Source organism: Panthera onca, chromosome C1 (assembly GCF_046562875.1).
Source record: "Panthera onca isolate mPanOnc1 chromosome C1, mPanOnc1 haplotype 2, whole genome shotgun sequence".
Classification (NCBI taxonomy): domain Eukaryota; kingdom Metazoa; phylum Chordata; class Mammalia; order Carnivora; family Felidae; genus Panthera; species Panthera onca.
In genome coordinates, this window is record NC_138346.1 from 137,400,263 (window position 1) to 137,413,776 (window position 13,514).

The following is a 13,514-nucleotide window of genomic DNA, read 5'->3' on the forward strand; positions in this document are numbered from 1 at the left end:
TTCAAGAACTTCTAGGATGTTAAACGTTCATCCGTTACTTACTCTTTATAGGACTACTATATATATATATATATATATATATATATATATATATATATATATATACACACACACACACACACACACACACACACACACATTTTAATTTCCCTAATTTTTAAGTGGTCCATAAGTAACTGGACTTGGATTTTACGGAAGCATTTGGTGTATTATTCATCTGGCTAGATGGTGTACTCTTGCAGTAATTTTGTTTCTTTCTTCCTTTATTTTCCAGAAAATGTCCTATACTATAATCACTTTTTGCTTCCTAGATGTCCATGTTGATATATATACATATATATGTATATATATATCAATACATATTTGTATTATTCAGTAGTGATAGAACCCTTTGATTAAATCTGTTCATTACAAGTCAAGGAAATAAAACTAATTTAAATGTTCTTTCCTTAAAAAAAGTTAATACATGGTAAAGCTGTAGTAATCAAGTAAAAAATACATATACTTATTATTCTTCCCCAGTAAACTGTAAGGTCCCAAATAGCAAGAGTAAAAGTTTGAATATGGATGCTCGATAGTGCTTAGCACAGGATTTTGATGTTAACAGAATTTTAAATGAATGATTTCACATGAGACAGCTTACATTTTTAAATAAGGTTGATATCATTTGAAATGAACTGACCTCTGATCCGGTAATTTCTTAAAATTCTTATCCAGAAAGTTTTTAAAGTCTAATGTTCATAATTGTTTTTAATAGTATTATTTGTGAGAGCAAAAAAATAGCATAAAGCCTCAACTGTTCATTGTTACCTTTGCTAATAGAAGTAAACTAACACAATGTATTATATTAAGATTATTATTAGATAGGAAAGTAAACAAATGAGAAATATGGAGCTCAAAATAACATATATCCACTGTAATCATCATGACACAAAATAGGTAAGTAATCATGTTTTTATGCTGACACATTCAGAAAGGGTCATGTAGAAATTTTAAAATATTTTGATCTGAAAATAGCAAATTATTTTTCTATAATTGTATTTAAGTATACCACTCTCTCCAGGAGAAAAGGTTACAGGCATTCTTTATTTTATGTTAATGTACCTAGCTTTTGTTGTTTTTGTTTGCTTTTAGTGTGCATGTATATTAATTTTATAACGACAGAAATAAGGCTATGCAACAAGGACTTCCACACATTAATAATTAAGTGAATATAATACTTAAGTGAATGTAATACTTAAAGTCATATAGTTTATTCCTTTGCACACTTTACTTTACAATATTAAACTGCTTTTTGTGGCAAAAGTTAACATATGATCTTTTCATTGTATTAAAATTAAACTTTCAAAGAGTGTATTCTTTTAGTTTGTAATACCTACCAAGCATCACTTCCTTTCAAATCCCACCATCATCATAATCATCATTACCATCAGCATAAACAACCATATAAACAGACACTCTTTTGTACCTAATAGAGAGTAATGAGAAAATGTCCATGCGCTTAATGCTGCATGTCATGTTTTATGGTTTTAGCATCCCCTCACATTTTATCAGGAAATAATTTGCTTTGGTATTTGGGTACCAATATGCTTTGAAATTATTCACCCATGCTCAGTTGGATTTTTTGCTGTAGTGTCTTATTAATTCTTGTCTTTTAAAATAACTCATGGGGCGCCTGGGTGGCTCAGTCGGTTAAGCGGCCGACTTCGGCTCAGGTCATGATCTCGCGGTCCGTGAGTTCGAGCCCCGCGTCGGGCTCTTTGTGCTGACAGCTCAGAGCCTGGGGCCTGTTTCAGATTCTCTGTCTCCCTCTCTCTGACCCTCCCCCATTCATGCTCTGTCTCTCTCTGTCTCAAAAATAAATAAACGTAAAAAAAAATTAAAAAAAAAACCTCATATTTATTCTTAATTATTGGCCTTATAGGACAAAATGGAAATAACTTTATTTTACTTACTTGAGTTTATGTGGAAGTGCCTGTTATATATTTGGTGCCGTCTCCAAATAAATTCACACATCTAAGTACTACATTTCAATGTGACAATAGCTATCTTCTGATACAGACCCATGCCTCATATTTATAATCTGATTTTCCTGTCACTTTGATATTTAAATTTTAAGTTATAAATAAGCTGTGACCATTTCACTTCATAAAACAAGTCCAAAGGCAAATGTTTATACCCCAATTCATCTATCATACTAGGAACAAACCCTTATGGAATTTATATTTGCAAACGTTGATGAAAAAAGAGGTATTTCTGGAAGAATGTGATTAAATTAAAAAGGAAATGGAAAGATTCTGGAACATTTCACTTCTCTGTATATCTAAGAGATTCTGAAGTTAACAGATAACAGCAGACTGTTACTGTTTCAGGCCACACAGTCTGCATGCTAATTAGAAAGCCTTGATTATTTAAGGGCTCCAACTTCCTAATTATGCTTGGACTGATATAGCAAATCAGTTAAAAGTTATTCACTCAGGGAAAAAAAAACAACAACAACAACAAATAATTGAAACCGCAGGGTTTTTTTGAATTTAAAGAAAACCAATGATTCCTTCAAAGATACACATCTAAGATGCAGTACACTTGACACATTTTTAGTAACATTTATAAATATAATTCACTTGGAGGAAGAGTTAAAAACATACTGATATTAAAACTGCTGTGAAGAACAAAATTGGCAAAATGACACAGTAATGCTAATTTAACTGTTTCTAAGAAAGCAATATTTTATATAATTTGAAATCAGTCTATGAGACTGACAAAAATGTGAATTTATGTGACAGGTAGAGTCAAACCCAAACATTTCAGTTGGGAGTTCAGTGGAATTGCCATGAAGATTTTCCCTTAAAAAATGAAGTTCAAACTTAGAAAAAAAGTTTGCAGAGCCTATCATTTAAAGGAAAATATAATCAGTGCATGTGAAAATATAAACAGTGTCATGTGATACTTACACCCTAATATACTTATGTTTTATAACTATAATTACTTATAGTATATTGCATATTTTAGTATTTGAGGCATTGTCCATAAATTATTTTGGTTGACCGTCATAACAATTCTGTAACATCAGAATGGACAGGTTGTAATGTAAAGGAGAGAGAAAGTCTTTTTGTGGATTGAAATAGTTAAGTGGTAAGAAAGCCATAGTGACAAATAAATAAATAAATAAATAAATAAAGCCATAGTGATAAATATCACCATAGTGATAAATGTCATTCAACAAAATATTTTATTTATTTTCGTTTTCTACTTTCATTTTTTTAAGTTTATTTATTTATTTTGAGAGAGCGGGAGAGACCGTGCACATGAGGGGAAGAGGAGCAGAGAGAGGGAGAGAGAGAATCCCAAGAGGCTCTGCACAGCTAGTAGAGAGCCCAACGTGGGGTTCGATCTCATGAACTGTAAGATCATGACCTGAACTGAAATCAAGAGTCGATGCTTAACCAACTGAGCCACCCAGGTGCCCCTCAACAAAATAGTTCAAATCATTTCAAAATCTGAGACTTATGGGAAATTCCTTTGAGATACTTGAATTTACTTAAGGTTGTTAATGCAGAATAAAAAAATTAAGGACAGAAAATGATCTTTTCAATCACTTGAGTCTCTAGGCCACCACCATGAAATCCCTATGTCAGTTCGCATCTCTGTCTGGTACCACAATGCTCCCTATTAGGTCTCCTCATGTCCAGTTTTGTTTCACTCTGAGCCATATAAGCCAGAGTGACCTTTCTAAAAGGCAAATCTGATAAATATTGTCACTTTCCCGATGAAAACTCAACGGCTTTTCCTATTTCCCTTAGAATGAAAAATAAAAGACTTATATTACGATGCCCTCTTCAGCCCAGTGTGGTTCAAGATGAACAGCAAAATAAGGCATCTAGGCATATTGAATATTTTAAGCTGAAGGAGTCTGAGACTATGGCAGAGGCAGGAAGGTCACTTTGATCTTCCATAACCCTCAGCCCCTGGTGCAGGTGGTAAAACCCTCATATGAGAGTTGTTCTCCTTATATCTGGAGGAAAGGAAGGTACTTATCAAAGGAAAGGAACACAGAGAAGACACCTAACAAACAGGTCTTGTCATGTTTCTGCAGTCTATTATATACACCTCATACTCCTTAATCTACCATATTTGTACATGACTGCCCACCTGTCATCCAACCTAGCAAAAAATATTCACATCTGCTTCTTAGTCCCTATGTCCTTAGGAAGGCTTCTGTGTCACAAAGAACTTACATTACATCAATCTGTATGCTTTTTTTCCTGTCAATTTATCTCTATCATTTTAATTTCAGACCCAGCTAGGGACTGTCAGAGGGTTCAGGAAAACTTTTTCCTCCCCTACAAACTTCATTTTTCAACTCAACACTACCCCTGCTTCTCTAACCTCCAAAAAAGAGCCTCAGTTATTTGAACATATTTTCTCACTTCTAGGGATTTTCTGCATGTATTTTCTCTAACTGGAACTCTTTCTCACATCTTTATCTACCTACTTCTTATTCATCATTCAGGTTTCATCTTAACCACATCCTCTGCAGAACCTTCCTCATTCCTTCTAGATTAGGTTAGATGCCCTTGTAATGTCTTTCTACGCTAGAACATATTATACTTTATTATAATATTTTGTATTAATTGACTGTTTCCCTTGGTGACCGTGCCTATGTAAAAAGGCACTGTATTTGTGTTGCATGCTATGGTCTCTCCAGGGCCCAGCACAGTGTCTGATGGAAGTAGAGGCTTAAGAAATGCTTATTAAATGAAAATAGTTAATCTTTTCAAAATATACCATATTTTACAGTCTGGCATGCACTATAGACTATAAAGCATAAATGTATCAATTTCATATAGTCATTAATTTAGTCAGAGATAAGGTTAGAGATGTATGTTGAAAATGCACCTGCTAGAAACAGTATGTTTAGAATATGCTTGATTAAAAAAAAAGGATGGTATAAAATTCATTTAAAATGATAACCACCTTGGGAACTGTTAGTTGTAAAAAAAAAAAAAAGATGAAAAACAATCATCTGAAATTAAAAGGATGACTAGGTTCTATCTTGAACTAAAGGAAAAAAAGAAAAAAAAAAGCTGAACTAAACTAAACTGAAATAAAAAGAGAGAATAGCATGCTCTTTTGTTGAGGTTTTGAACAGCTATAGAAGGCAAAGTGGAAATGGAAGGGAAACAAGGTACAGGACGTGATTTGATTTTCTGCTCATTGAAACCTCTGGTCCTTTTCTCATGTTGCAAATACTTTATAACATAAGAAAAGGAGAGGATGAGGGGAATAAAATGGGAGAATCAGTAGCAAGCATTGCCCAAGTGCTTTTAAAAAATTCAAATTCTTCTAAAACAAGAAACTGTGGGGAAAACAAACAAAACAAAATGGTAGCATAATTCTTTCCCACAATCAAGGCTCAAATTAGGCACCTGGGGCATACTGTATAAGAAGGAAGACTCTTCATCCTTCCTCCACATAAACATATTTGTTTCAGTGGGTGGGTTCGGCATTACTCGATTAACTAGCAACTCCACTGGCACTGAGCCACCAAGGAGGCTTTTGAATGTGACACCTGGTTCCTTAACAGACTCTTTCAACAAAGGACAGAAAGTAAAAGAGAGGACAACTTTCATAAAATGAAGCAATATCACATAGCACTAATTACCTGTTCATAATACTGGATATTCTCCTCAGCCATATCTGTAAATGCTGACTTGATATCATTTTGCATATTATGTCTCCATCTTTCCCAGTCTGCTTTCAGGGCATTATTAGCGCATTCAACTTTATCTTCAAGTTTTCCAATCTCTTCTGTAAGCTGAATTAGATCACAAAGAGAGATAAATTGATCTATGTATTCTTGTTACTAAATGAATTCATCAAGTCTAAGCTGAACATTATATCAAAACATCTTAAGAATAATTCTTTGGAAAGTCACCAGCACTTACCATGTGTAATAACCAGTTATAGTAAAAAGAAGACTGGGCTCAGCCAGAGATGCTAACTGGAGTTCTAAGATGAACCATCAATTAACATTTGACCTTGTCCTAAGTCTGTCAAACCTTGGGCTTAGGTTTCACTATTTATAAAACAGAGGAAATTGAACTACAAGTTATCTTAAAATTCTTCTGTACTAACTCTCACTACCACTATTGTTTATGGTGATAATATTTATGTTAAAAGGCATGGTTTCATTAACCAGCTTCCTATTCCTGGGCTTCATTTTTCAGTTGTTTTTTACTAGAAAGATCAATTAACTCACCTGTTACAACGTCCATTCAGATTATGCACTCTAACCTGGAGGCCGAGGGGATCAACTTGACAAATTTCACCACACTGGTGCTAGGAGCAGGTTTATGTCTGAAGACACCTAACACCTAGTCCGTGCATCATTACACAGGCTTAGCATGAAATTTACACCCCCTCACCACTTCACCTGCCAACCTTAGAGCATGTAATCCAGCAGTTTATTGGCTTGTATTTTGTGTATTTACATATTAATACATATATTTATACATATATATTTATTCATATATTCAGCATATATTTAAGTGCCTTCTCTGCACCAGGCATTCTTCTAGGAGAATTCAGCAGTGAAGACAATAGACAAAATCTCTGCTTTTACTCAAATGGAGAGAGACAAACCAAAAGCAAGATAAATAAAATAGGGACTATCAACTGAAAATTAATGCTAAAAAGAAAAATGAAGCAGAAATGTAGATAGGGAACATATGATGATGCAATTTCACATGAGATGACAGAGGAAAGCCTAAATAAGAAAGTGTCTTTTGAATAAATATCTTCAGTCCACAAGAGAGTAAACCATGGGGGTTCTCAGTAGAAAAGTTGTTCCTGGCAGAAGAAACAAGGGTAACAGACTGGAGGCGGAAGCATGCCCCGATGGTCCAAGAAGAACATGGAGACTAGCACGGCTGTAGCATATAGTGGAGTGAACAAAAAAGGGAAGGTTCTAGGAGATGAAGTCACATAAGGAATGGGTGACCAGATCTTACTGAGGCATGTAGTCTGTGGTGAGGTTCTTGGATTTTTACTGAGATCCAAAGCCAGGAAATTACATGCAGAAATCATACCATCTCTCTCATATCTTAAAAGGGGCATCATCATTACCATTGTGGTGTGACTGAAAGTATTTGGAAGAGACCATTATTTAAGAAGATCCACATTTCAGAGATGTTGAAATGCAAGAATGTCTTAGAATAAAAATGGGTTATTTTGCTTCTAATGCTTATGTGAATTATTACTCTAACATCATCATCACCATCATCATCATATTATTGCTATGGAATTTCACCTTTCTGCCCTTATTTCGTCGCAGTCGTATTTGTTTTTATTTCCTAAGAATAGACACTTGGTATTACATAAATCTCTGATTATGAGATATCTATTTCATTAGTAAGGTTGACTTTCATGGTTTTTTTTTGCGGGGGGGGGGGAGGCAGATATTTTACTTTCTTGTTTTGTTTGTAAACTATCTCAGGGAAGCCATTTATTATTTTATGAGTATGTGTACTCTTTGGAGTGATTATTTTGTTACATCTTAGAAAATTTGTCTAATGAGTTGTTAATGGGATGTCTGATGGTGGATGCCAGGGGATAAACTAAGAGTTAAACTGCTAAAAATGCCAAACCCAAACAGGTTCTGGGTCTGCTGGAAAAATCATAGGGGCTGGTTAGAAAAATTCACTCCTCTGGGTTGTTGGATGGAATCATGCAATTTTCAAAGTCAGATGGAAATTATTAGCATAATGTCTCTTTTATGTAGGATCAGGAGGTACCTACACCAACTATGAGTGCACTATTATTCTCCTCTGCTTAGCATTTTCAGTCTAAAATTGTTATGCACTGGAGTGGGATTACTGGCAGACTGCTCTACTAAAATTGGCTTTCGGAAACAGAGTATCTGAATCATATATTGTATCTTTCTCCCCTTCGTAACAGTTTAACATGATGTCCCTGCCATAAGGGGTTTACAACATAGTTTTCCCTTTGTCAATCTGTAACTCCCCCTCATAAAAGCCCATGAAGTGGTGGCCTGCCTGGTTGGTGCTTCTGCTGTGACAGAGCTACTAGAGAAGTCCTGTCCTGTTCTCTCACTTCACTCTCACCTACAGGAACGTTTGTAGGCTTATCAGCACAGAACTAGGATTAAGAAGACTTATGAAAGGTTAAACCAACTTCAGTTTAAGTTCCACCTCTATCTTTAAAAGTTATGTGACCTTGGGTAGGACTAGCTGTTGAAGCCCTAGTTTCTTCAACTATAAAATAGATATGAAAAAATACCTATCACATAGGGGTTTTAGATGCATGAAATAATGAACACTAGTTGACTTAAACAGTGCCTGACAGTTTGCCTACTAAATGTTATGTATTACCATCACCACCATTACCACTGCCTCGATGACCACCACCATCAGCACCATCATCATTAACTGGTGAAACTCAAGTTGATTCCCTCTTCTATTCCAGTATTTTGATTTCTGGAAGTACTGTATTCCTCTGCAGGGTCTAGGTCTTAGGTTAACTTCTAGTGCTAGTTCTCAATCTCTTCTCACCAGTAAGGAAGATGATGCATATGCTTTAAATATATATGATCAATTCTGATCTTTTTTTGTAGCCAAATATGAGTAATTTTTCTTTCTTTGATGATTTCATCATTATTTTAGTTGGAAAAGGAGAAAAAAGACATTAGGTATTTCCCCACACTGAATCATCTTCCCATAATTTCAATTCTAGGAAACTCTAATTGATAATAAGCACAAAATATCTACTTCAAATGGAGAAGGAGCTGGACTATATCTTTCCTAATAATTTACAAAAGCCTAATATACACTTTTTCTTAGTTGACTTCAATTTAGCAGGGACTTAAATACCATTCTTGGTATAAGGAACTATGGATTCAGAGGGTGCCATCCAGGCTTTGAACATATACAGTCAATGAAAGTTAACTGAGGTGGGAGGGTAAGGTGTTAGAACCTGGCAGGCCAAAGAAGCCCCTCTAGCCACACAGCAGGTTTCAATAACTCGAAAAGTAGGAAATTTAATTCATTTTCTCTACTATAAAATAGCACAGAAAAGATGGAATTAAAAAGGATTAAAGCTTAAATAATTGTTTTCACAAATCCTGGAAGCGATTTGGTCCTCTTTTAGTGGAAAAATTTAAGAAGCAAGCAATCCTTTTTGCCAGGAAAATGTTGTAATACCAGAATAAGTAATACAAGATTGTAAGATAGTGGGGAAAAAAGGGGAAGATTTATATTTAACAGAAAGGCTAATGGGTAATTTCTAGCTTCAGTTATATTCAGCCAGAAATTAGCCACACAATTAAATGAAAACCATTAATACTAAGAGCTCAGGCAAACAAAACAAAATCTTTCTCCAAAAGTAACTTCCTACTATAGTACCAGTAATGGCAACAATAATAATAACCATTTATTGCATTTCTGCCATGGGTCATTGCATTAAGCTATATACTTTACATATATTATTTCATTTAATCTGCATAATAATGTTGCAAATTTGGTATTATTATCTTCCTTTTACAAGTTAGAAAAGTGGGAAAAAATGAAAGAGATCTCATAGCTTTTTGTGGCATAATAAAGATTCAAACGAAAGTTCGCCTAAGTCAAAGCCCATGTTTTTTCCACACTGACTAAATAGCACCAAGCTAGTATGCCTGTGGCTTTCAAGGCTGAAATGATTCACCTTTAACTAAAGGAGTCTATAATCTATTAGAATACACAGATGCAGGTGGTACTTGGGTGGCTCAACAGGTTGAGTGTCCAACTCTTGATTTCAGCTCAGGTCATGATCTCACGGTTTGTGAGTTCGAGCCCCACATTGGGCTCCTCCCACTGATGGTGCAGGGCCTGCCTGGGATTTGCTTTCCCTCTCCCTCCCTCTCTGTCCCTCTCCTGCTTGTGTCCTCCTTCTCTCTCTCTCTCTCTCTCTCCCTCGCTTTCTCTAAATAAATAAACTTAAAAAAAAAAGAACACACATATGCAAAAATGAAATAAAAACTAAAGCTATAATACAAAGCAGAATGTAATATATACCACATTGAGGAAAAAATTACAGTAGTATAGAAAGATACAGAATGTAGGATTAATTTTGATTGGGATAGGGGATGTTTTGACTGCCAATTCAGTAGGCAGGGACTGGGGAAGAAATGCCTGGATGAATGTAAGGCATAAACAAAACCACAGAGATGGCATGCTACAGACTGTGACGACAGAATGGATAAGAGGTAGGTTTGGAGTCTGGAGGTGGGCAAGTGGAAACAAGAAATGCTGCCAGGTAGGCTGATTGAAGATTCACTGCTTACAGGGTTTGAATGACATTGAGCATGAAATGGATTCTGCAGGAAATGGTAAATCACTAAAAGTTTTTGACCAGAACAGAGCTGTATTTCCTAAGTCAGATATAGAGGGATGGTTAAAAGAGAAAGGAAGGAGGAGAGGAAAAAGGAAACCAGTTAACCTGCACTAGCATAATGAAGAAACAATGAAAAATGATAAGGAGGATCTAGTTCATCCCCACTCATTCGCTCATCCAGCAGCATTCACTCAGCATCCATCTAGTTTGTGTTAGGAACTAAGATAATGGGTAGTGTAGGATGACCATGAACTCACCTCCTCCCATAGACATGCTGAATCTTTATCTATATACAGAGAAATTCCTCCTGAGGAACTCAGGGCTGACTGAACAGCCAGACAAAAATACCACCAAAAAAGAAAACTACAAGCCAATATCCCTGATGAATATAGATGTAAAAATCCTTAACAAAATATTAGTAAAACAAATTCAAAAACACATTAAAAGGATCATATTCCAGGATCATGTGGGATTTACTCCAGGTGCAAGAATGGTTGCATCAATCAATGTGATACACTACATTAAAAAGACAAAGGATAAAAATCATGTGATGATCTCAATAAATGCAGAAAAAGCATCTGACAAAATTCAACATCTATTTATGACAAAAACTCTCAACAAAGTAGATATGGAAGGAATGGACCTCAACATAATAATGGCCATATATGACAAACCCACAGCTAACATCACACTCAATGGTGAAAAGCTGAAAGCTTTTCCTTTAATATCAGAACAGGACAAAGTGGCCCACAATATGATTTTTACTCAAAACAGTATTGGAAGTTCTACCCACAGAAATTAGGCAAGAAAAAGTAACAAAAAGTATTCAAATTGGACAGAAGTAAAACTGTCACTATTTGCAGATGACATGATACTAAATATAGAAAACTCTAAAGACGCTACCAAAAAAACCATTAGAACTAATAAATAAATTCTTTAAGTAAAGTCTCAGAATATAGTTAATATACAGAAATCAATTGTGTTTCTATATGCTGATAACAAACTATCAGAAAGGAATTAAGAAAATAACACCATTTATAATTTCATCAGAAAAAAGAAAGTATCCAGGAATAAATTTAACTAAGGAGGTGAAAGACCTGTACACTAAAAACTCTACGACATTGATAAAAGAAATGAAAGGCAACACAAATACATGTAAAGTTATTCTATGCTCACGGATTGGAAGAGCTAATATTAAAATGTCCATACTACCCAAGGCAATCTACAGAGTCAATGAAATTTCCATCAAAATACCAATGGCATTTTTCAAAGAACTAAAACAAATAATCCTAAAATTTGTATGGAACCACAAAATTCTCCAAATAGAACAATCTGGAGGGAAAACAAACAAACAAAAAGAAAATATAAAAACAAAAACAAAGCTGGAGGCACCATGCTCCCTGATTTCAAACTATACTACAAAGCTGTAGCAATCAAAACAGTTTGGTACTGGCCCAAAAAGAGACATAGAACAGTGGAATAGAATAGACAACCCAGAAATAAACCTACATATTATATGGCCAATTAATATATAACAAAGGAGGCAAGAACATACAATGAGGAAAAGACAGGCTTTTCAAAACATGGTATGAAGAAAACTGGACATTCACATGCAAATGAATGGCACTGGACCAGTATCTTACAACATATACAAAAATAAATTGAAAACAGATTAAAGACCTGAATGTAAACCTGAAACTAGAAAATTCCTAGAAAAAAATCATAGGAAGTAATCTTTTTAACATTGATCTTAGCAATATTTTTTTGGCCTCAGGTAAGAGTCAACAAAAGCTGAAATAAAACAAATGGGACCTCATCAAATTAAAAAAATGTTTGCACAGTGAAGGAAATCATCAACAGAACAAAAATGAAACCTACTGAATGGGAGAATGTATTTGCAAATCATACATCTCATAAGGGTGTAATATCCAAAATATATAATGAACTTATACAATTTAATATAAAAAAAACCTGATTGAAAAATGGGCAGAAGACTTGAATATATATATTCCTAAAGAACACATATAGATGGCAATAGGCATATGAAAAGATACTCAACATCACTAGTCACCATGGAAATGAAAATCAAAACAACTATGAGATATGACCTCAAACCTGTCAGAAAAGTTATTATCAAAAAGATAAAGGGGGCCAAGATGGAGGAACAGCATGGAAGTTTTTTTTGTATCTCTAGTCCCTGCAATACAGCCAGATCAACACTAAACCATTCTGCACACCTAGATAACTGATTTGAGGATTAACACAACAATCTGCACAACCTGAACCAGAGACCTCAGCAGGCACGAGGCACGAAGAGGTGAACAGGGGGAGAAAGCCGCAGAGAGAGGGGAACTCTTTGGCTTGCAGATAGAGGATGGAGACAGGGGGAGAGTACAGAAAGCATCCTCCCCGCCTAAAAGCAGCTGGGGAGAAAATAAAGAGTACACAAGAGACTGAACAAGAAAGGGAGAAAGGAGAAAGGAGAGGGTTTAAATTCCATTAAGACTCTGTAAATGGGGAGTGCAGAGTCTGAAACTCCGCAGCTCGATACCTGGCAGTGCTCTGGTGGGAAGGGCAAATCCCCACAGAGAGCGAGGTCCTCGGGGTCCTCAGGCCACACAGAGAGAGGAAGTTCCCCTGCTGGGAGGGCATTTGGTAGAGGCTGGTCCCAGCAAACCCCAGAGAACAACCACATCCTTTGGTGCTGGAACACGAACATTAAAGGGAAAGCCCGGTGCCAGATATGTGTTGTAATTATCCACGAACCCTGAAATGCTACTGCTACAAGATCACGGGAACTTTTTCTGGGGTGGGCTGGCACCCAGCCACAGTCTCTGGGCATTGGCAGCAGAACAGTCCCACGAACGATCCTGGGGGTGAGCTGGCACCTGGCCATTACTCACTGAGACCCTCCCCCAGAAGGTCTGAGTAGGTCAAAGCCGCAGTCCCTCAGAAGTGAGGGGCTGGGAAACACAGCCGCATCTGAGATAAAACTCTGGAGGGAGTTACCGCCTGGCAACCTAACGGCTTGGTCACAGACAGTGTAAAAGCGGGGAGTGGACGGAAGACAGAGACACAGGAGGGGTGTGCGACTGCTGGTCAGTGAGAGCACAGCGTTCTGA

At 36.1% G+C, this 13,514-nt stretch overlaps 1 protein-coding gene across 4 annotated transcripts in view; it reads right to left on the reverse strand.

The window, feature by feature from the left end:
- The window catches only part of SNX7 (sorting nexin 7), a 124,770-nt gene that overhangs the window by 37,887 nt on the left and 73,369 nt on the right, over positions 1 to 13,514 (reverse strand). For all 4 annotated transcript variants that reach the window (XM_060622854.2, XM_060622852.3, XM_060622855.3 and 1 more), the window contains exon 8: positions 5,666 to 5,818. In XM_060622854.2, coding sequence (XP_060478837.1) covers positions 5,666 to 5,818 — 153 coding nt within the window. The remainder of the gene's footprint in view (positions 1 to 5,665; positions 5,819 to 13,514) is intronic.